At 39.1% G+C, this 25477-nt stretch overlaps 1 protein-coding gene across 2 annotated transcripts in view; it reads right to left on the minus strand.

The window, feature by feature from the left end:
• synj2 (synaptojanin 2) overlaps positions 1-25477 on the minus strand; it is a 64408-nt gene that overhangs the window by 34310 nt on the left and 4621 nt on the right. For both annotated transcript variants that reach the window (XM_031901559.1, NM_001142039.1), the window contains 4 exon segments: positions 16070-16156; positions 14933-15206; positions 9842-10067; positions 3390-3473 (listed from right to left, as the gene is read on the minus strand). In XM_031901559.1, the coding sequence (XP_031757419.1) occupies positions 3390-3473; positions 9842-10067; positions 14933-15039 (417 nt within the window). In that variant the 5' untranslated portion in view covers positions 15040-15206; positions 16070-16156.

Consider the following 25477-nt stretch of genomic DNA (forward strand, 5'->3'; position numbering starts at 1 on the left):
TGTGGGCATATACTTTTAAACATCTAAGTCACAGCCACAGCCTTTTGCCATTTATTTCTGAAGATAAAAGCGACATTATTGCACATTTATCTGCAAATGTAATTATTAAAAAAAGAACAGAAACGTGTGACTGATTGTGGTGTTGCCAAACATTTACATATTTTTTAAACCGGTGATATTGTGAGAAATACTGCAGTGTCAGAACACATTACCTGAATTAGACAGCGTATAGTGGAGAATGAGCTAATCCTCACTTATTACTCTCCCAGTATATAATGAGGTGAAACTGAACTGGCCTTCCACTCAAACTTGTCCATAGTACCATAGTAATTTCTGAAACTACCAGCACTATTATTTTCACAAACTAAACTGTAATATGGTGCATCTTTGGATGAAGGATGGTAGAAAAACCATCTGCTAGTTTTAGTTGTTTTTCCTTTAAATTGATTATCTAATCATGAGCTGCTAATGTGAAAATCTGAAGTTATACTCGGTGTTGCAGACCTCCTGAGTCTGTCTATATTTGACTATTGTCCAGAACACAGATAAATACAGTTTTATAAAATCTTGATATATTAGTAAACCAGAAATAACTAAATGCTGGAGTGAGGCAGTCATATGAAGGCATCCTTTACTTCTGCTAACCAGAGATCTTAATGAATTGTGGCTAATATACTGCAATTTTGTTATGTATGTAAAAGGTTAATTCATTTTAAATGCAACCTAGGGGCAGATTTATCAAAATGTGAACTCTAACTTCATCCATGGATAAATAGGCTTCTAAAAATCCCATAGGAATGGATAAATTGTCGGTGAGTTTTTATGTTTTAAGGGCTCTGGCACACGGGGGAGATTAGTCGCCCGCGAAATCGCCGAAAAAGCCTTGCGAGTATTTTTCGGCGATTTCGGGAAATCGCGCCGCCGCGTGTGCCATCCCGCCGGCGACTTACATGTTCACCGGTGGGATGGCAAAGGAAGGCAACTCGGGGAGATTAGTCACCCGCGAACAGTGAGTTTTGTTGCGGGCGACTAATTTCCCCGTGTGCCAGAGCCCTAACCTCTAAACTCAAATTTTGATAAATCTGCCCCCTAGAGTTACTTTCTTTAAAGAAAAAGTGAATATATTTTCAGGACCCCATTAATGTTTAAGAATGGCAGATACTTTCTAGAAATTTGTTGCATGCTCTAGCATTTGCTTTTACTAGAACCAGGCACACCAGTGAATATAAAAATGACCACAGACCAAACTTCTCCACCAAACTAGCATAAAGCATTTAGTCAGTTAGTGTTCACCAGGCATACACCATACCTAGACTAGTCCCTGACAGATAGTAAAGCATGAGTTATCAGATAGCCTATTCCCTCTCCAAGGGTGGCAACCGTTATACCAATCCAACTGGTCCTTAGCTTTGTGCATGGTGATGGTAGGTTTGTCTGTGGCTGCTAGCCCATGGAACCCCATCTTGTGAAACTCCCAATGAATAGTTATTGTGCTAATGTTGCATCCAAAGACAGCATGAAATTTGTCAATAAGTGTTCCATCTTATGAAGGAAAAGTTTTTACATAGCTCATGCTTTAGCACTAAGCTTTCCACTTTGATGAGCCTGTATGGCTTAAAGGAACAGTAACACCAAAAAATGAAAGTGTATAAAAGTAACTAAAATATAATGTGCTGCTGCCCTGCACTGGTACAGCTGGGGTGTTTACTTCAGAAAGTCTACTATAATTTATATAAATAAGCTGCTATGTAGCCATGGAGGCAGAGGAGAAAAGGCACAGGCGCATAGGAGATAACAGATAAAACACTATTGTATTCTACAGAACTTATCTGTTATCTGCTATGTAACCTGTGCCTTTTCTCCTTTTTTCCAGCTTGAATGGCTGCCACCGTGGCTACACAGCAGCTTATTATATAAATTATAGTAGTGTTACTGTAGCAAACACACCAGTTTTACCAGTGCAGGGCAACAATGCATTATATTTTTATTACTTTAAAGCTCTTTCATTTTTTGGTGTTACTGTTCCTTTAACAATGGACTTCTGTTGTTTCTGCACATATTCACTTCCCAATGATTACAGTTACAATTACAATTACAGTTCTGGGTAGAAATCTAAAGAACTAACTTGATGGTAAGCTGGCATCCTATGATAATACCATCATGACAGTAAATGAGCTCTTAAGTTTAACACATTCTTTTTGCTGAAGACTCCTTGTAATACACCTATGTCAGCAATGAGTGTTGTTTAAATATTCATATCCAGTAATCAGAAGGCATGGCTAAATCATTCTGGCCATATAGTGTACAGGTTACTATTTCATATTAAAGTATCTTTTATAAAACAAGTTTACAAGTACAGTAAGGCATTACAATGTCCTGTGTTGCATGTTTGAATTTCAGATTGCTCACAGACTATCTGGCAGCTACAGCATCTGGAAAATATTTATAGAAGGATTTGGCTTGATGCTAAGCTTCTTACAGCATGCAGCATAAACATTGTGTATTAAGACTATCTATGTCATGCAATGGATTGATGATTTGTTTAGATTTTTAGCACTGCATTTATACATTGTATATGTGGGTGAGAAGGCGAAACCTAGCTAAATGGATTACTGTTGTAATGCTATTGTGATATCTTCCTGTATTCTGACATTAGCTCTCTGCAACAGATCATTAGTTACTTCCCAAATAGCTTACACTCAGTGCCAGGTTGAGCAGTAAATGACAGCTTCAGAGGTTATAATAAAAGTTGCACAACTAGCCCTAGGTCTAGTTACCAAAAGTTGTTTCTTGCTCATTGGCTGATAAAGTTCATACCTAGCTGATAATTTGCACTTTTTGTTACATTGCTACAATACGGTTTAATTTCCTCCTTGGCTAGCTATATAGTAAGCAAAAGAAAAGAATATCAACATATCATCATATAAATATTTTTGCTATATATTTATTTTAAATGTGCATATGAATGCATATGCAGCTAATTATTTTGCCAAGCAAAAGTTAAATAAGTAACTAAGCATTTGAACAAAAGCAATCAGCAGGAATGGAAAATGTGGTGTGAACTGCTAAATTTAGATTTACTGGACAGATAGCGCCTATTCTGTTTGTCAGGTGAGTTTCTGCCTCAGCAGTGACTGTTTGGGGTCATCAGGGATGGGGTCAGACGAGTGGTGGGGACCCCTGCAGGGGGGGGTGTGAAGGCCACGGTGGGGGCCCATTGGAGGGGTGCAGGGACCCCTGGGACATTGCACCCCCAATCCGAACCCGAGTGCAACCATTAGAAAACGGCAATATTTCTGTTGTTTAGAGGTTTTGCCCCCTTTACCACCAGCATACAGTATCAAATAGTAATAAGTTGATGATATTTACTAATGCATTAAAAAGGTTACCTGCAGCCCTGGTTGTTCCCAAAACATTGGAACGGAGCCTCTGATTTGAACAAAGGAGGAAACGTCATCATCCACGTATACAGTCTGCAAATAACAGAAATTACATTGCATTATTATATGTCCTGTAACATCTTCACCATATTATACTGTATTAACAAAATTATTAGACAGACCTAATTTTTTTTATAGTTCAGAGATCTTTAATTAAATAAAATGGATTGTTCTGCATGCACATTAAGGAGGATTAGTGCAAGTATAATAAGGATCTAATTATCTACCTCATAAGGACCAAACATGGAGTAACAATAAGTTCCCTGATTGGCCTGATTAGCGCAAGAAATATTTATTAAGCTCATGTTGAAAAGACGAGACAAGCATTAATAACTCATCTAACAGTCATGCCGAAATAAAACAAGCAACATCCAAGGGATTGGTGAGCAACGTGTTGCTTGTGAGTCACTGGTTGGGGATCACTGCCAGAACTCATGCGATCATAAATAGTTCCCTGCACAATTTTCTGGGTCATTACATAAACTCTTAACCAAAACTGTACATCGTGTTTAATGTGTGGGTCAAATAATGCTCGGCAGAACTTTAATCCCTTGAATCAAAATGCTGCTAGCAAGGTAAAACAAAGTTAAGGGTTTTCAGAAACAGGCATTATAATAATGTTTATTTATTAACAAGAAAAGCATTTAAAGTAAGATGATCAAGCTTACCGCATATTTTGTAGCAGTTGTCACATGATTTATATATTACAGAATAGTCCTATTTGATAATTATTCTCCGAGAAAGCCAAAGAACATACATACACAATACTTGCTAAGTCTATTTCTAAGCTTGCTTTACAACTGTCTTCTCTTTAAAAGGAGGACTAAACCCTAAAAATGAATGACTATTTTACTATACTACACTAGCCTTATTTCTTATCTCAATAGCAGTAATTATCCAGGATTTCACACTTGTCACAGGGGATCACCATCTTGGAAAGTGTCTGGGACACTCACATGCTCAGTGAGCTCTGGGCAGCTGTTGAGAAGCTAAGCTTAGGGGTTGTCGCAAATTATCAAGCAGAAAATGAGGTTATATATACTGATGCTACAGAGCTGATTATTAAATTCTAAAGCTAATTACACTGGTCTCTGAGCTGCCATGTAATAATTATCTGTATTATTTACTAATCAGCCTTATATTGTGACATTTATATTCTGTATATGCAGTATATTGTGAGTTGGTCTCTAAACTGACAGCAGCACAGAGCATGTGCAGTAAATCAGCAGAACAGAAGATGGGGAGCTACTGGGGCATCTTTAGAGGCACAGATCTTCCCTGCTAAAGGGCTGTGGTTGCCTTGGGCTGGTACAGAATCCAAAAACATAATTTACACATTTCTAGCCTATCTTTCTCTTCAGCCCCTCTACTATTCATATATCAGTCACTCTCTAAAACCACTCCCTGGGTACCAAGGTAAATTTGGACTCTAGCAACCAGAAAACTGCTAAAATTCCAGCACCCTCTATGACATACTAAAAGTTAACTCAAAGGTGAACAAACTCTTTAACCCTTTCCCTGCCAAGCACGTAGCTCCTACATAAAAAGACGTTAGGCGCCAAGCACGTAGGAGCTACAGTTTCTTTATCTTGCGCTTGTTCTCTGCGCTCGGCGCTTAATCAGAGTGCAGAGAATGAGCGCAAGGCCCCCTAGAGAATGAGCAGAGGGGGGTAACTAGTGGCCCCTGGTGCGCAATCACCCAGGGGCCCCATAAGAAAAGCCAGCACATTCTACATGTGTGGCTTTTTCTGCTCTCTCCCTCCCTTCCTGCACTTCCCCCCCCCCTTACTCACACACATACATTTTTGGGGGGGGTTTCACACATTCACAGCACTCACAAGCACACTCACACACATGCACACAAAACAGATTTTGCCATGTGTACACACACTTATTTAATTTTGTAAATTTTTTTTTCTTTTTTATCGCATTGTTTTTATTCTTGCCTGAAAAAAAATGTTTTATTGCCATTGCGGATATCGTATTTGCTAACCGCACTGCGCAATACCTTTTGTGTATTATTTTGGTGTTTTTATAACATTTTCTGTGATTTTGGTGCATTTCTAGTCATTTTATTGCATTTTTAGCCATTTTATTGCATTTTTCAGTAGTGCATAGTTGTTGTTCGCTTGACTTTGTCTGTAAAACTAATTTGCCCAAGCCAAAATACTCAAACTGTGATTCTGACTGCAGATATCACTAGAAAAAAAAAAACATTGATTTTAGTTTTTTTGGGGGGGGGATTTTAACAATTTTATTGCTTTTTATATTGTTCTTTGTTACTTGTCTTGCACATGGACTTTTTGTCTGCTGTATTTTAATTTGGCTTCCTCTGTACCCCACGTAGTTTGGTAAATCTATGCATATTGGGCATCAAACTGTTCAGTAGGCTATTGGCGTTCATATTTAGATTGTTTTATGTTGATACGTTACAAATTGTGGGGGTACATAATGAGGTAAAATGCAAGCTTTGTGACGATTTTCAGAAATGTCATATGTCGTTCTGCTTAGCATAGCTTTGTAGTTTGGCAGTTTGCAGTAGAAAGATGTTTTACCCATTTTTGTCAGAATGTGTACTTTCGGAAAATCTATGGTTTTCTAGGGTCTCCGTAGGGGGTCTTATGGCACATACCGGGTGCAAAAATTGCACTAGCCGGAGCGTCATGTGAAAATTCATATGCCCTATTTTTATTGGGGTGCCCCTGTACTCTGCATAGTTTGGTAAATCTATGCATATCGGGCATCAATCTGTTCAGTAGGCCTCTGGGGTTCCTATTTGGGGTGATTTTCCTTTGTATGCAAGAAATTGTGTGAGATAAATGCGGCAATTTACAACATTTTTAGGCAATTTTCTGATATGTCATAGAAACCACTAACTTTAGGAAAGCTTTGCAGATTGGTACTTTGGTGTAGAAAGGACTCTTTACCCATGTTGGATTTGTCAAAATGTGTACTTTTCAAAAATAAATGGTTTTCAGGGGTCACCCTACATTGCTGCAGTTTCTCTCCCACATAAAACTGCCATGTGTTTATGAATAAGTTAAAGGTAAGCCATGAAATTTGTGTGCACAAGGTATATTTTGGGGTCTCTAAGTACCATGTGCTTTGATAAACCTATGTACAGTGGGCAGTGGGGTTCATATTTAGGGTGTTTTATCTTGGTACCTAATGACCTATAGAAAATAAGATGCTGCATATTGGAAGTTTTGAGGTGATTTTTGGAAATGTCATAAAATCTGCAAACTTAGGAAACCTTTGTGGCTTGGTACTTTGGAGTAGAAAGACATGGGTACCCATTTTAGATTTCGGGGAATGTGTACTTTCCAAAAATATATGACTTTTTGGGGTGAGTGTACTTTTTACTAGCTTTATCCTACATATAATGATGTAAATGTGTTTGCAGAAGCTTAAATGACAGAAATGATAGATTATATGGGGGTATGTTCATAATGGGGCCCCTACATGCCACATACTTAGGTAAACCTATACATATTGGGCATCAAACTGTTCAGTGGAGCCCTGGCGTTCAAATTCAGGGTGTTTTATCTTGGTACCTAATGTTATGTGGGAGATAAGATGCTGCAAACTGGAAGCTTTGAGAGAATTTTTGGAAATGTTATCAAAAAATGCCAGCTTTAGGAAAGTCTATGAAGATTTTCATTCATCCAGGTCATGGTATATCTAGTATAAATAAATTTGAAGCAACTGGACTTGTTTAGTAATCATTGAAGACGTTTCACTACTCATCCGAGCAGCTTCTTCAGTTCAACTGACTGGTATGGGAAGTCCTCAGCATATATACTCTTCCACTAATCCAATCACAATGGCACTATGTAACTCTTCAGAAAGGTGACATCTGAAACTCACAGAGGTGTGAATGCTGTGGAGTTACTTTGAAAGGATTACCCAAGTATCATGCAACTCTTCAAACAGGTGTTACTTGTTAGAGTTGCATGAATGGATGTGTGAAGAGTTCTGAAACTGCCGGGGTACAGATGTTAGAACAGCATTGTATGTAGCAGACAGATGGTGTCGAAGTCCCCCGCCTCTGTTAAGGGATGGTTTCTCCACTTTGACATGAATGGCCTCTTTTACACCTCTTTCAAACCAGCGGTCTTCTTTGTCCAAAATTTGGACATTGCTATTTTCAAAGGAGTGTCCCTTGTCTTTTAGGTGTAGAAAGACAGCAGAGTCCTGGCCTGTAGTGTTCGCCCTCCTATGCTGAGCCATTCGCTTAGAGAGCAGTTGCTTTGTCTCACCAATGTAAAGGTCTGTGCACTCCTCGCTACACTGGACTGCGTATACAACATTGCTTTGTTTTTCCTTTGGTGTTGGATCCTTTGGGTGTACAAGTTTTTGTCTCAGTGTGTTGCTAGGTTTGCTAGGTATCCTTTCAAAGTAACTCCACAGCATTCACACCTCTGTGAGTTTCAGATGTCACCTTTCTGAAGAGTTACATAGTGCCATTGTGATTGGATTAGTGGAAGAGTATATATGCTGAGGACTTCCCATACCAGTCAGTTGAACTGAAGAAGCTGCTCGGATGAGTAGTGAAATGTCTTCAATGATTACTAAACAAGTCCAGTTGCTTCAAATTTATTTATACTAGATAGCTTTAGGAAAGCTTTGCGGCATGGTACTTTGGAGTAGAAAGACATGGGTACCCATTTTGAATTCAGGGGAATGTGTACTTTCCAAAAATATATGGCTTTCTGGGGTGAGTGTAGTTTTTGTAGCTTTATCCTACATAAAATTATGTAAATGTGTTGATTTTGCAGAAGCTGGAATGACAGAAATGACAGTACATATGGGGGTATGTTCACATTGGGGCCCCTACATGCCACATACTTAGGTAAACCTATGCATATTGGGCATCAAACTGTTCAGTGGACCCCTGGCGTTCATATTTAGGGTGTTTTATATGGTTACTTTATGACCTGTAGGAGATGAGATACTATAGACTGGAAGCTTTGAAGTAATTTTTAAGAAATTTCACAAATGTTGATAACAACCAATAACTTTAGGAAAGCATTGTAACTTGGTAGTTTGGAGTAGACAGACAGTTGTACCTATTCTGGATTCCACAGAATCCTTTCTTTCTAAAAATGTATAATTTTCTGGGATAAACCTTCTGTTAGTGGAAGTTTTGGCCTTGAAATCTAAAGTATGCAGCTTTCTGGAGCAGTGCTTTTGAAATTTGGTAGTGTACTGCTGGGAGTTTTTGACCTATACAAGTGGGACTTTCCAAATCAGTTATATTTTCATGCATAAAATAATTTTTGTTTCTGGTGTATGTGTTTATATTATGGAAAATATTTTTTTTTTTCATTTTTTAGACATTTAGAAGCCTATATCTTCTTACAAAATTAGAATTACACAAAAATTCTACCATATTTTGAAAGCTTAGGTTGTCCTGAAAAAAACGATATATAGTTTTCCTGGGTAAACTAAAAGTCCCCCCGAGGAAAAGCCCCTAAAGTGAAACAGTGCAAAATGTTCAAAGACTGTCTGGCAGTCTTAGTTCCACTTTGTTAAAAACGGCTGGAAGTAAAAGGGTTAAGGCAGTTTATTTAACACAAAGGGGGGGGCAATTTAACATGAAAAACATATCTAAAAAAAAAAAATCCTGCCCACAGGGCACTACCTTCACACATTTGATGAGTTCCCCACATGGGGCCCCTTGTGAACTATCAGTAAGAAAACACAAATGTCTGGGGTCTTGGTTTCTTGGTCAACCGATCCCTCTGCTTGTTACAGTGGCAGCCAGCACCCCAGCACCTCCGGGAGTTCTTTACACAGGCTTTCCTGCTCTGTGCCCTGCCAGAGACCTTCCTAATATTCTCTCTTCAATTAAATACCTTTCCACATGACAGCCTCCTGTGGAAAGTGAGCTGGACCACTGGAATGGATTATCTGGCCTGCCTGTTCCTTTCAGAATACTATAGCTTCCAGGCCAGACAGAAAAATCCTTTAAACAGATAAAACATTTTCTGTTTAGCAACAACCCCCTTGAAGCTTACATCTCCCACTATGTGGAACTTAAATGAAATGTACCATTTGACATATTTCTCTTATAAATCTCTCATACTATATAAATAATGTCCTCTGATAAACTTTCACCTGGACTGCTTTGTGTGTGTGTCCTCATCATGGGAGGTTTTCAAGGGCACTTAAATGGCTATTAGTACTAAAAGTAAAAATATTTTATAAGAGTTTGTAGATTATATCTGCCTATCCACCCACCAAAAAGAATATTTCATAGTTTTGGCATACAAACCTAGAAGTTACCATTATTGAAGTAAAAGTACCAAGATGCTGACATGCTTACCTGATCACTTCATATTATGTCATACACTATATGATAAAGACATTGTACACATTTTTCTCATCAGTGGTAGTACCTGCTCTGTTTCAACAAAGTTAGACACATGTCCATCATCATCAACTCCACGGATATGGAATCTGGCACCAGCCCGCGCACAGCTTATCCGTGAGATAAGGCAAGCCTTTGCTTTTCGATGGGAGGCATATACAGTACGGATTTCTACTCCCCCACAAATAACTTTCAAGAGCCAGTCAGCACAGCTAACCTGATAGTGTTTCAAAGGCACATGCAGCAATCTGTTCCTGTAAGAAGAAACATAGAATATAAGCTTCTGTTATGGCTTGCTGTTGAACATTTACCTAGAAGGTAAATATTACCGATTACGTAAATATACAGATTCAGCCACAGATATATAAAATGCAAGGGCACTGTGACATTCAAGGCAAAATGCTATTTATCCCATTATACCTGTAAAAATTAATACAATGTGCCCTGCTTATAGGTATAGTTTCCATATTTTTTTCCTGTAAGGGTACATAATTACTCATGGAGCAATTCCGCCCATTTTGTGAACATCTCTGTGTTCAGGTCAATAAATGCTTGGGACTGTTTCAAATAGTTATGAACGACAATTGCCTGGGATTGTACACATGTAATAAAGGTTTTTACGTACTTTACCACCTCATTTACCATGGTTGGCTTGTCACTTCTGCACTGACAGGCTGTTTCTTTTTTATTATGGCCACATACCGATCATTACGAAAAAAATGCAATCGGACGCATTCGGCCCGTTCGTGGGTTAGTAAATGTGCCCCCTAGGGTCCTGCCCCAACTGGCTTGGAGGGTGCCGAGAATCACTTTGAGTAAAACAATCAAATTATGTAATCAAGCAAAACTATGTACAAAGGCATTTTTTAAATACTCGAGCAGGTCAGATAATTAGAAAATACACACAGAAACTGTCAAAAAGAACCTTGCATTAGCCCTTATACAGGGGCAGAACCTGCAGAGCCCCAGAAGAGTAGAGGGCACAGTAAGGCCCTAATTATTGACCATTTTTAATAATAATCTTAATGGAATAGGTCAACATTTTGGGGCCCTATATGCAATTTGATGTGGGGCCCAGTTACACCCCTGCCCTTAGTTGGCTTGCGAGGCAACTTTAGGCAACCGTAGTGATGCATATACCAATTTACATTCTTGCCGGTGGGATGGCATGTCGGGGAGATTAGTCGCCTGCAATACTGAAGATTTATCATGGGCGACTTATCTCCCCATGTGCCACTGCCCTAAGTCCCTTTCATCTTCAGCTTCCTAGCAGATGCTCAAAGGTTTTGTGACAAAATAGACTAATACTTGGAGCTATTCATGATTCCATGCTCCTTGACTAAAGCACCAGTTCCAGCTAATAAACAGCAGCCTCATAGCATGGTGCTGCCCCCACCATGCTTCACTGTGGGTATGGTGATCTTGTGATGATGAACTGTGTTATTTTTGTACCAAACATAACTTTTGGAATCATGGCCAAATAGTTCAACCTTGATCTCATCAGACCAGAATATATTTTTCCACATGGTTGTGTTTAGCTGGGATGCTTGGATGTTTTTCTTTGTCAGCAATGGCTTATGTCTTGCTACCCTACCCCCATCTTTGACTAGATGGCAATTTTGCAATAATGGTGGAATAAGTTCTGACAGAATTTTTCTTGGGTTCTTTTTTTATCAAAAAACAAAATCTAGTGATTAAAGCTTTCATTCTCCTTTACAGGGTCTGACAATATTCCTTTATGTCTAAAAATATATACAATGTACATGCTTCATGTCTGATTAGTAGTCCAACACAGTTGGCCCTTCTCCTACAGATGTACAGCTTGCTTAATTTCCCACATCCCTTGCCCTTTAGACTAGCAGTTAGATCTTGACCATGTCAATTGACCTCGGTCTTTCTGGCCCCTGCTCCAGCAAAACACTCAATTACTATTGTTTGCCATGCAGGTCATCCTATCTAGGTAATAAATACATAAAAAAAGAATTTTGAGTCATTGCTTCAAGAGACAGTACACAAAATTAAGAAATATGTGTGGTTTCCGTTATTTCTGTCACTTCCTGATCCCAGAAAACCTTAATGTTCTGATAACGAGCTGCTTAAAGGCTGCTGCTTAGAGACAGCAATCCTGTTTATAAAGGAAGGGGTAGCTAAAGCTGGACCGCATGCAATTATATCATTTAAATTGTTTCATACAATTTTCAGACCGTGTGGGCTCCAAATTATCGTTCCGACAATTTTCGTACCATGGCGATCGGTCATTTAGTCGATCAGACAGGTTAGAAAATGTTGGTCAGATAACATACCTCCTATCCAAATTTTTGCAGGACAGTCCCGATTTTAAAAGCTCAGGCCGCAGTCCCAGATTCTTAAGTCCCTCATTTCGTACAAATTGTGTCTGCCAACTATTTAATGTTCAGAACATTCACTGATTTGTTATTTTTAGGGCTTTATCCTACAATTTCAGTCTGAATGTGAATTTTAGATTGTTGCATTAAAACGTACGCTCGATATCCGAACGTTCGTCGGAAGACAAATAAAATCTGAACGTTGATGGCCATTTTAAGGTCAGTGAAAATAGTCCAACTTTCAAAGTATTAATTTATAATGGCAAAAAAAAAGTAAAGTATGATTTTGTTGTAAATTAAAAAAAAAAAAAATGTAATTTCAAAACAAATCCTATTTACTGGGGCAGATTTATCAAAACAAGAGTTCAAATCCCGAATGGGAAAAATTCGGATTGGAATGAAAATTTCTGAAGATCGCAAATATCACGAAAATGCTTCCGAAAAAATCGTATTAGTCACGATAATAGCGTATTGGCTGTCCGAAAGTCACAAAATTTTCATACGGAACAAAACCGTTTTTTTTTCGCGCTAAGAATACGAAAAAGTCGCGCAAGTGTCGGAAAAGTTCTGCAAGCGTCGAAAAAGTTGCGGAAAATACGATTGGACCGATCGAGCAAACGGTCGGAGCATTCGTGGGTAAGTAAATGTGCCCCACTATTACTATTTGCAAATCCTCCCTTCTGGGGCAAATTAAGGAGTTTTACAGGGGATACCAATACACACAGCACAATTTATCGGAGAGCATTTGTCTGAAAATCTAAGGATATATATTAGAAAGTCAATATTTTAAAATGTAAAAATATATACATACTTGGAGCACCTTACATTTCACAAGTGCATGACTAGAAGCATCTGATAAAGCCCTTGTTTTACACTAAGGGGCTGATTTACTAACCCACGAATGCGAATCCGAATTGGAAAAATTCCGATTGGAAAACGAACATTTTGCGACTTTTTCGTATTTTTTGCGATTTTTTTTGGCGCCTTTACGACTTTTCGGAAATTATCGCGACTTTTTCGTTACCAATACGATTTGCGCGAAAAAACACGAGTTTTTCGTAGCCATTCCGAAAGTTGCGATTTTTTCGTAGCGTTAAAACTTGCCCAAAAAGTTGCGCTTTTTTCGTAGCGTTAAAACTTAAAAGGCGCGACGTTTTGCGCAAGTTTTAACACTACGAAAAAATTGCAACTTTTTGCGCAAGTTTTAACGCTACGAAAAAATCGCAACTTTCGGAATGGCTACGAAAAACTCGCGTTTTTCCGCAAAAATCGTATTGGTAACGAAAAAGTCGCGATAATTTTCCGAAAAAATCGCAAAATACCGATCATTATGAAAAAAACGCAATCGGACGCATTCGGCCCGTTCGTGAGTAAGTAAATGGGCCCCCAAGAGTTGAAATTTAGTTATTTAATCAGCATATTCCTTAACCATTAACAATTGATTGTACTATTAAGTTACCCATCATGTTTTCGTTCAGATGACAAGTTAGCGGTTTTCTTTTTACTTTGGCTAGGATTGCATACTGTTTCACTCAATATTTAATGGCACTTTCTAAACCCTGTTATATACAGTAGTAAGGGGTATGGTGGATCATTATTTAGTTCCCTTCTTTGAAGAGACACTGGCATAGCTTAATTACCCACATCCCCTTCTTTTCAAAACCCTAAGAATATAGATTGCCATGCTATTTTTTTGCCAAAATGAGCTGTAAATTATATTGAGTTAAATTGTTCTTCTTGGCTGTGTGTGCAAAAAAATTATTTTGTGTGCGCTGTACCTGTACAAAATGATGTGTTTTCACACAAAATGCTTTGTGCATACCACAATTTAATGTGTGCGTTGGTCTAAAAATTTGTGTGCGTGCACACAAGCGCACAGTTTAGAGGGAGTTATTCCTGATAATATTTGGCTACCCCATTAATCATTCACAAAACACTATAAAATCCTTTGCTGCTCCCCACCTGTTAGTCACTGATGGTCCAGTATGGGTCTGTATGTGAGTGTATAGATAGGTCAGTGTGGGTCTGTATGTGAGTGTATAGATAGGTCAGTGTGGGTCTGTATGTGAGTGGATAGGTCAGTATGGGTCTGTATGTGAGTGTACAGATAGGTCAGTATGGGTCTGTATGTAAGTGGATAGATAGGTCAGTATGGGTCTGTATGTGAGGGGATAGATAGGTCAGTGTGGGTCTGTATGTGAGTGTATAGATAGGTCAGTGTGGGTCTGTATGTGAGTGGATAGGTCAGTATGGGTCTGTATGTGAGTGTACAGATAGGTCAGTATGGGTCTGTATGTAAGTGGATAGATAGGTCAGTATGGGTCTGTATGTGAGGGGATAGATAGGTCAGTGTGGGTCTGTATGTGAGTGTATAGATAGGTCAGTATGGGTCTGTATGTGAGTGTATAGATAGGTCAGTATGGGTCTGTATGTGAGTGGATAGATAGGTCAGTATGGGTCTGTATGTGAGTGGATAGATTCGCAAGTATAGGTTTGTGGGTGCTGGGTTTACTTGGAAAGGGTTGAACTTGATGGGCTCTTTTTCAACCCTATGTAACTATGTAACATACATTTATACACATTCACACAATTTTAGAGGTGCGATATGCTTCTGTTTGAGGCTTCAAAGGATATTCTGTGCAGTGTAATAAAAGGCATCATGTTTGCCCCAGTCTAGTAACCCACAGTAACCCATAAAATGTTTTATTTTCAAGCAAGTGACCTCTAAATTCTAGCTTCTGATTGGCTTATATACACTGTGTTCTTATACTTACCAAAAGAACCAATTTCCAGATTCACAACTGCTGTTAACAGCTTGTTTTTGGGCCCGATGGGTAAGGTCAAAATTTGATCCAGCATTTGGCCATGAGAAATAAAACATCCCTGAATTGAGTATTTTCCTGAGAGCTGTGACACGCTCCTCTTCTTTGGTCTCTTCCTGAAGAGGACAGAAGTCTGTAGCTGTGATTTTATAAACTTCAGCATCCAAAATTCTTCCAACCGAGGAGCATCCACTTACTAATATAAGGAAGTTTAAAGGAATGTTCCCTAGAAAATGTTTAAGAGTTTTTATGAATAAGCAAATATAGATAGAAAAAGCAACAAATACAGCCAAACAGCTTGTCATTCAAAGACAAAATGGCTCAAAATACTGCATCAACATGTGTTTTGCCTATAGGGCACTGCGCAAACAGGGAATTGTGCCACTAACAAGCACAGCTCTTTGTGTTTTTCAGATTGTGCAGAAAAGAGTTGTTCCAACTGTGAGGGTCACTGGCACATGGGTGGGATGTGGGTATCCCCAAAATGTCACTTCCTTATGTGGTGTTCGGAAGGAACACTAGGGGCGGCATATACATTGAGTAAACTTTAAGTGCAGAACTCACTTGCACCCAGGTCTGTCATTACAAACACTAGGGCCTTGTAAAAGTTATTTATATGACTGCTTGTATTCAAGGTTTGCTGATAAGCTACTTGAGGGTGCAGGCACAATTTAAAGCGTTTTAGAGTGAAGGGGCTGATTCTCAGCCCCGTGTGACATAGGCCTTAAGTCTATCATTCAGATTGGCTGCCTGCTGGGCAGTATTTGATCTAGGGTCCTTATTGTATGAAAACTGTATATGTGAATTTTGAGGGTTGGCACTAAACCCATAAAATTGTGACTATAGTAGTTACAAACCTGTTAAAGCCCTCTATCTTGCCATATTTACTGTGTGTATGTGTGTGTGTAGCCAGGCCAATGCCATGCGCTTGCAGACAAGGGACAGTTCAGCGTGAATCACATTTTCTTCACTGCTATACCTACGCCAGCAGAGAAAGTGCGTCATGCCCTGTAAACAGTTTTTTTTTTTATTACTAGTACCCACCCAAAAGCACAAAACATTTACAGGATACTTCTCACTAATACTTACCTGATTTTAGACAAAGCTCCCCTAGGCAGCCATAAGCATCTTGAAGTCTCTCATATTGTCCTCTAATAACCTCTCTTTCATCAGGTGCTGCAAAAAAGAAAAACAAAACGTGATTTTCATAATGTTATATTTACAATATATCAGTATGTATTAACTGTCCCATTATTTCATATTATATTCTCACTCATCTCTCAACCATTCTGTTATTTGAGTTTACAACCCTGTTACTCTGTCTATATTGTTTTCTAAAGAGATGTTATAACACAAAACTTACTACAGATAGAGGATCCATTTTCCACAAACCCCTTATGCACAAAGCTCACAATTAGCTCATATCTTATAGACTTTAATTAAATTTCAAATTTTAAAACATATTTCCTTATCCTCTGTAATAATAAAACAGTACCGTACATTGTACTTGATGCCAACAAAGATAAAATGAATCCTTATTGGAGCAATAACAAAATCCTATTGTGTATAGACTTAATACATGGAGATCCAATTAACAGAAAGACCTCTTATCCAGAAAACCTCAGGTCCGGAGCATTCTGGATAACTGGTTCCATACCTGTACTTTTTGGGATTTGCCTACCTATTTATGCAGAGTCAAAAAGAAAGTCACTGAATGTTGCTTGGCAGCACAATTTAATAATCTGGTACAGAAAAGGTACTTTAAGACTATAGGAACATTGCTATTAGAGTCAAGAGGGAAAAAGGTGAATACATGGTGATGACTCTGATGTGAAACTATTTATGTGAAGAGGAATATAGAGTCTATAGTCTCTACACCCTATGGCTGTCTAATCCACATTGCAAGAAGAAGGAAACATATATAACTTGTGTATAGTCTTACAAGCCTATCATTACAGCCAATCTATTATACATAATGCAAGATAACCAGTGCATACATTAACAGTTGCCATATTTAATATTTATGAGCACAGAAAGTTTCTTGTAATTAACTGCAAATATTCTAACAATCAGTACTTGTGGTAAACATACAGTATTTGTCATAATGCTAACATTCAAGATGGAAAGCTGGTACTGCTTAATTTTGAAAGGTAACACAATCTTAGTTTTTTACACAAATTGAACTGAAAGCAGTTTAAATTTTAATAGGTTGTTTAAACTTTATCTATAGATGTTGTATTTATACCGTTTTGTATTGTCTACAGTAAAAAGACAGTCAGAATATGCTAGATTATTAGTGACAGGTTTATAACAAAATAAATTGCAAGCAATCAATATTCTAGTTTACAAGCCCAAAAGCCAGAGAGAATTAAAAATACTAAGCAAATAAAGAGTAATATTACTTATTTTATTTTAAGTTTTGAAGCCCCAAATATGACTGAAACTTCCACCAAATATGTGTGTGGTTTGCACATATGTCTTAATGCTGGCTCTCATATGTCTAAGGCGCTAAGTTATTTGTCACATTTTGGATGTGTAATAAAATCTCACTAATTTTATCTAATAACATAATTCATATATGTTTTTAATCAAATATTTGCAGGAAACAAGCAAAATAGGTCACATGGTTAGTTTTTGCTCAAAGCATATGCTGTAATTTACAGAACATTTTTTGAACTCCTTCAAGTCAAAAGCATTACATTTTAAAGCAGGGCACAGAGGGGCAGTTATGTATAATTTATACCCGATGACTATGGAACAATAGACAAACATTTTGGAAATCCAGTTTATACAGCTATATGGCAGCAAGTTCCAGTCTTTCATCAACAATGCTGAGACCCTATGAACTGTCTCAGTGACAGCAGGGGTACCCCACAATTAAAATGTACGAAGTAGACTTAGGTGCCAACAGGCATACTTTCTCTATTTGATTTTAATATCCGCAAGAGCATATTAACCATAAAACTACTCCTGATCTAGAATCACTGCAGCACTGCCAAAATCAGATACTTGATCAGGTTTCTAAACTGACCTCACTCTCCAGGAATGCCAATAAGTCAGTAGCAGAAGCAACTGAGCAAGATGACTACAAAATGAATCATTCAGAAAACAATAGTTTCACGAACAGCTACTTTGTCATGCAGAAAAAAATGCAGACTCTTTCAAACAACAGCATTGTGTGGATATTAGGTACCTAGAGGTCGGACACTATGAGGGTAATGTAATAAAATTTATGAATGTAATGTATGAGGGTATGTAATAAAAGGAACCAAGGTTGTCCAGGAGCAGTAACCTATAGCAACCAATAAGCAAACAGCATTTCCTGGTCACCTGTTTTAAAGCAAACATCTTATTGGTTGCTAATGGTTACTTCTCCTGTGCCTTTTATTACATATGGGCACTAGAAGAGCCAGCCAAAATTCCAATTTAAAAATCAAAATGTTGGCTCTTGAAGTTACCGGGAGTGTTTTCTTTTTTTATGCCCTTGGTAACTTGAGGGGGCTGTTGCCTGAGGCACGTTTGTCAACTCATGGGAACAGCGCCCCTGGGTTTGCAGCCTGCGTTATTCCTGATCAAATTCAGTGGAATCACTGAAGTAGTATCAACATTTTGTCACTTTGCAGTTGTTCTGGAGACTTTGGAATGCTCACAGAGGTAGCTAGAATCTCAGTCATGAAGCATGACAGAAATGCAGCTTTGTGAGAAACAAATAATTTAGGTTATGGTCAGAAATGGGAGAAAGTTCAGGATTACGGAAAGGCCATCTCCCATAGACTCCACTGTAATCAAATAATTCACATTTTTAAAAATGATTTCATTTTTCTCTGTAATAATAAAACAGTAGCTTGTACCTGATCCCAACTAAGATATAATTAATCCTTACTGGAGCCTAAACAATCCTGTTGGGTTTAATTAATGTTTAAATAATTTTATTAGCAGACTTAAGGTAGGAGATCTGAATTACAGAAAGACCCCTTATCCAGAAAACCCCAGATCCTGAAAATTCTGGATAACAGGTCCTATAACTGTATCTGCAGAAACATCAAAGAGGCAAGGTGATTGTTTTTTTTCCCCTAAACGTGTTTTACAAAAAAATAAAAACCTAAGCAACTAAAACCTGCTGAATAAAGAAACCACCTAAGGGTTTAGTAGCCCAGTCACGTGGTTTCAGTAGCCAAATGCTAGAGCCTGAGAAGGGGTGAGCATTTTTAAAAGAAAAATAACACAAAAATATGAGTGTATAAAAGTAATTAGAATATAATGTACTGCTGCCCTGCACTGGTACATCTGGTGTTCTTGCCCCATAAATTTATATAAATAAAGCTGCTGTGTAGCCACGAGGGCAGCCATTCAAAGGAGAAAAGGCACAGGCACATAGCAGATAACAGATAAAAAAAACCATTGTATTCTACAGAGGTTATCCGTTATCTGCATGGGCGTCCACAGAAGGGAGCAAGAGGGGGCACTTGCCCCCCCCCTGGAAAAGTAGCAAAAAAAACCTCAGTCGGACTTCTGACTTGCCGGCTGCAGCATCTCCCCGGCACTTCCCACTTGTGACGTCAGAGGCAGCGCCACCTGATAGCAGCGCCACCTACGGCCGGCAGACAGTCCAGCGGCAGCTGTCTGAGGAGGGTCTATAGGCGCTTACATGGCACAGGGTTATGTTGGGTTTGAGTGCAGCTGCTCAACCCTCATAAAATAAACCACTGTCTCCTGTGAATGTTTCCCGCACCGATGTTGTTTCCATACAGGTTGGAACTGGCCAGTGAGTCCAAACACAGGACTGTAATTTTAGAGGCGATCCCGGGATATTATTAGTTATATTACATATGTGCAACACTATATACTGTTCTACTCCAGTTGCCCTCTGTCTACATGTACATGTGCAGCACTATCGCTGCTCCTATCCATTTGCCCCGCTAAGAGAGAGCCTGCCCACCCCAAGCATTCCTACACATACACACTCCCATGCCTCCCCCCCAAATCCCAAACAAATGAAAGGGTGCATCACACCGGCCGCTCCCTGAAGCCCTTTCTGTAGCTCCTGTAGCCTCCTCTGTATGACCCTCACACCCACCCCAGTTCCGTAAGCGCAGCTCCACTCGCAGCCCCTCTATCTGTACACATCTGCACCGTCCATGCCCCCTATTACTACAACCTTCACCTCAACTCCTCTCCCAGTTTCTCATGTGGCACTGTGAGGAGGCGGGCTTTTCCCTAGCAGGTACAGGCGCTGGACACGCCCCTAAGTGACTTCAAACTGTCCCCGCCCACATTCTGGTCACGTGACTGTGACATCACGACCTCCTGAAAGCCGCTCCAGTCTGGCACCCAGTGAGAGTTTACATCATGTATATGTGTATATATATATTTGTCTGTTGCAGGATGATGCTAGCTTACTTGCCCCCCCTTGGAAAATTTTCTGCGGACGCCCATGGTTATCTGTTAAGTTGCCTGTGCCTTTCTTCATTTTTCCAGCTTGAATGGCTGCCCCTGTGGCAACACAGCAATTTATTTATATAACCTATAGTAGTGTTACTGTAGCAAACACACAACGTTTTACCAGTGCAGGGCAACAGTACATTATATTTTAATTGGTGTTACTGTTCCTTTAAATCAGCCCCCTAATGTGTTTATTGGTACTATGAATAAAACACATCATAATCAGCTATTCCACCTGTCCTAGCATTATTCATAAAAAACTGATGGTTTTAGGACCGCACACAATGCACAAACTAGAAGTGCCTTAATTTATGACAATAGCCTAAGAGGATTACATTAACCTGCATGTTTTGAACTGGTTCTAACTGTAACAGAAAGAAATGTGGGAGTAAATGACACATCTTTGTCCATTTGTAACCTAATATAACCTATATATGTATGTGCTACCCTTGGTTTGAGTGTGAGCACAGTGCATCATACCAGAGGACAGACTTGAGTAGTCAAAATGCCAGTTTTTCTATATAGAAGAGTGTTTGTTAATGAAAATGTGTATTTATATAAAACAGTATTTTACACACTGGCTGTTTTATGTGATATATTTTTATTGAGACCAGCATTTTTCAACATATCTATTAAAGTCATGGGAAGTTTCCTCCTGCAGGCAACTTTGGTGACTTTGAAAAATTAAGCAACGCGTATGCCTTTCCACCAGCTATTCATTTTATTACTGGTGGAAAGGCATTTTGGGGAGATTAGCTGCCCACAGTAGTAGAGATTTATCATGGGCAACTAATCTTCCCATGGGACATAAGCCTAAAATAGTTTTTCATTTTACGCATGCAAAAAAGCACACAAAGTTTACTCACCGCAAATGTCACCTTACTGCTTACCTTCCATGGGTAAACTGGTATGGTATTTGTTTCTTACTTTGCATGATAAACATTTGAACTAAAATAACTTTTTTCATTTACATGCTATGCAAACTATGCAAACACAATGGAGCCCAACTGACATCCTACTGGTACTACTGAAAGCATTTAGTTACAATGGACGGAGGCGGCACACACTGCTTGGAGCTGACAAGATGCAGATGTTAATAGTTCTGACTCACGATCACTAGGTTTTAGAGAGGAGGGGTTATTATCCATCTGGAGAACACACAATCCACCAAGTTATCACAACAAAAAACCTTCCAAAAAGATTTAGGAGACAGCTTTAAAAACCAGACACTACAGCATGGAAAACCCCAAGACTGAATCTCATGATTCCTGTTCTTGGCACCCTGTCAGCCAAGGTCTGCTCCCACTAAGAAGAATCTGCAAAACAATTGTAGCTCTTTGTTTGAAAGGCCCATCACATGTTGACAAATAATGTCTGGATTAAAATATTAAAGGCAATAGAAACCAGGCTTGTCAGTGCCATTACAATGCATATAAAACACAAATCCACAAGCACAGAGATGCAAGAACTTGAACTAGACCTGTGAGATGAACTATCCACGTAATATGCGTCACACAAAACATACCAGCTGTTCTAAGGCTGGATTCTGAAAGTAAAATAAAGTCTATAACTCACTACCCACTGAAGCAGCTGCAGCAGCTACAAGTTTTACAACTTAGAAATTGAAGGCAACCAGAGCACAAATTTTAACTCACACTGCTATTGAGAAACATCCTGGACAAGCACAGATACTGTCAGGGCACATTGGGAGCTGACATGCGACACCACAAGTATAGATATTGGTTGTACCTAGATTGATATCTATTTGTACATGTTCTTCCTGTTTAAGATACATCAATTAATGATGGGTGTAACTGGCAGGTAAAGTGTATATCACATATATTGCTGTATGTATCAAAGTGCTTTAACCAACTGCAAAACAACCCTGACGAAAAGTCTTTGCCCCTCCTATTTAACTACTGACTCATTCTTCCTTGAAGATAAAAAACAGACTTTACAGTGTTATTTGTGAGAATTATTTACATACTTTGGCTTCCATTACTTAGCTATAACTCATATTTTGCCTGTTACTGTATTTCAACGCTATTTCTGATGCATACGTTTGTTTTTTTCACTCATTTATGTTTAACTCTGCCCATTTATACTGACTTTATTGTGCAATAACCCTTGTCTATTTTTTTGGAGACTGCAAAAGCCAACACTATACAGTTTATATGAATTCATAATAAGTTGTATTAGTAAATAAATTACAGATGTATTGATGTATTATCAAATGTAATTATTGCTGATTAGTTAATATTAGCTATTATTTTCATTTTTATTACTTAATATGAAAAATCACTAATAATACACTAATTTAACATAATGCCCCTCTGCATGTGGTGATCGTGTCAATTCTGGTATAACTAGGCGATAATTCCTGTGCTAGACTTTGGTAAACCTTGCAAAACAGCTTACAGAAGTGATTTTTCATTAGGTCATTAGGGCTTATTTATGACCCACAGTGCAGTTGGAGTCAAGCTAGAAATGGCCTTAAGGTGGTGGTAGCTCCACGGCTCCCACTGTGGCTAGTGTAAAATAGTGAGACAAAATTGCCTCTAAAGAATCAGGCACAGATTTGGAAATTACAAAACGCCAAAATTTAACCAGACAATTGTTTTTTGATACAGCAAAATGTTTATTTGCACATGATTTAATACAATGGACACGGTTGCATCGAAGGTAACTCCTTCTCTGGCAGACGCAATGAAAATAGGAATGATAATTGAAAAAATGCTAGATTGGACACTGATCACACTGGACCCCAGACACACAAGTGACACATGCCTTGCCTGCTGACTGTGCTGTGGCTCCTGGTGGGAGTAGTCCTCACATCACATTAATATGCCACTGGCAATTACTACTCTTTATCTTAAAACCAATATCCAAAGGCTCTGAATTATGAGAGGTCAATTTTAAGCAAATAATTTGAATTGCTATCAATTAGTTCCTTGTTCTCTGTAATGAAGCAGTACCTTGTACTTAAAGGTAACAAAGCTGCATAAATCCAGATTGGCGTCAGAATTGTCCTATTGGTTTTATTTAATGTTTAAATGTTTAATCTGTCTGAGGTGTGAACAGGTAAACAATGTGGGGTCTTACAGTCTGAGCCTGAGGTGTGAACAGGTAAGGGCTGTGACAGACGGGGAGATTAGTCGCCACGCGACTAAAGCTGGCCATACACGTGGCGATCTCACGATGTTTCGTACGACCGTCGGTCGCACGAAACATCGTCAGATCCGCCACACACCATTCAGGGCTGAATCGGCAGGTAAGGAGGTAGAAACAATAGGATTTCTACCTCCTTCTGCCGATTCAGCTCTGAAGGGAGAATTTTGGTCAGGCGCCTTCTATGGCGCCCGATCAAAATTTTCTAACTTGGCCGATCGGCGAGCCGACCGATTTCAGCAGCTTCCTGCGATATCGGTCGGCTCGCTGACATGCCATACACGCACCGATTATCGTACGAAACGAGGTTTCGTACGATAATATCGGTGCGTGTATGGCCACCTTTAGGCAACTTAGGCAATTTCGGCAAAATGCTGTGCTGCGTATGCCATCCCACCAGCGATTTACATACGAGCCGGTGGGATGGCATTTCGGGGAGATTAGTCTCCCGCGTCAAGAGAGATTTGTTGTGTGGCGACTAATCTCCCCGTCTGTCACAGCCGTAAAGGTGTGAACAGTACAGGCGATAACATTTTTAAACAATACAGGCGTTTACAGCCTGAATCTGGTGTGAGCAATGCAGGGGGCCAGGGGGGGGGCTACACAGGGGGTCCGCGTGCCCCAGTTGGACAGCACTGACTTAAGGTATAGAGATCCAAATTACAGGAAAACTTTAGCAAATAAGTCTAATTTTTAATTCTAATTTCTAATGATTTCCTTTTTTCTCTGTAATAATAATAGTACATTATACTCAAAGTTAACTATGCTGCATGAATTCATAATTGTGGCAAAACAATCCTATTGGGGCAGGGGCTGTTTTTTTTTTTTTTTTGTTTGTTTCTATTGTTTCCCCCAACTAGAATTCAGGCTCTATCAGCCCACACCTCTGGTGGGGGATGCAATTTCATGCGGATAGGTGCTCTTTAAGGTATGGTGATCCAAATTATGGAAAGATCCCTTATCCAGAAACCCCCAATCATTCTGGATAATAAATCCTATACCTGTACTATACAGTGGTGTGAAAAACTATTTGCCCCCTTCCTGATTTCTTATTCTTTTGCATGTTTGTCACACAAAATGTTTCTGATCATCAAACACATTTAACTATTAGTCAAAGATAACACAAGTAAACACAAAATGCAGTTTTTAAATGAGGGTTTTTATTATTTAGGGAGAAAAAAAATCCAAACCTACATGGCCCTGTGTGAAAAAGTAATTGCCCCCTGAACCTAATAACTGGTTGGGCCACCCTTAGCAGCAATAACTGCAATCAAGCGTTTGCGATAACTTGCAACGAGTCTTTTACAGCGCTCTGGAGGAATTTTGGCCCACTCATCTTTGCAGAATTGTTGTAATTCAGCTTTATTTGAGGGTTTTCTAGCATGAACCGCCTTTTTAAGGTCATGCCACAACATCTCAATAGGATTCAGGTCAGGACTTTGACTAGGCCACTCCAAAGTCTTCATTTTGTTTTTCTTCAGCCATTCAGAGGTGGATTTGCTGGTTTGTTTTGGGTCGTTGTCCTGCTGCAGCACCCAAGATCGCTTCAGCTTGAGTTGACGAACAGATGGCCGGACATTCTCCTTCAGGATTTTTTGGTAGACAGTAGAATTCATGGTTCCATCTATCACAGCAAGCCTTCCAGGTCCTGAAGCAGCAAAACAACCCCAGACCATCACACTACCGCCACCATATTTTACTGTTGGTATGATGTTCTTTTTCTGAAGTGCTGTGTTACTTTTACGCCAGATGTAACGGGACACGCACCTTCCAAAAAGTTCAACTTTTGTCTCGTCGGTCCACAAGATATTTTCCCAAAAGTCTTGGCAATCATTGAGATGTTTTTTAGCAAAATTGAGACGAGCCATAATGTTCTTTTTGCTTAAA

The sequence above is a fragment of the Xenopus tropicalis genome, chromosome 5 (assembly GCF_000004195.4).
Source record: "Xenopus tropicalis strain Nigerian chromosome 5, UCB_Xtro_10.0, whole genome shotgun sequence".
Taxonomy (NCBI): domain Eukaryota; kingdom Metazoa; phylum Chordata; class Amphibia; order Anura; family Pipidae; genus Xenopus; species Xenopus tropicalis.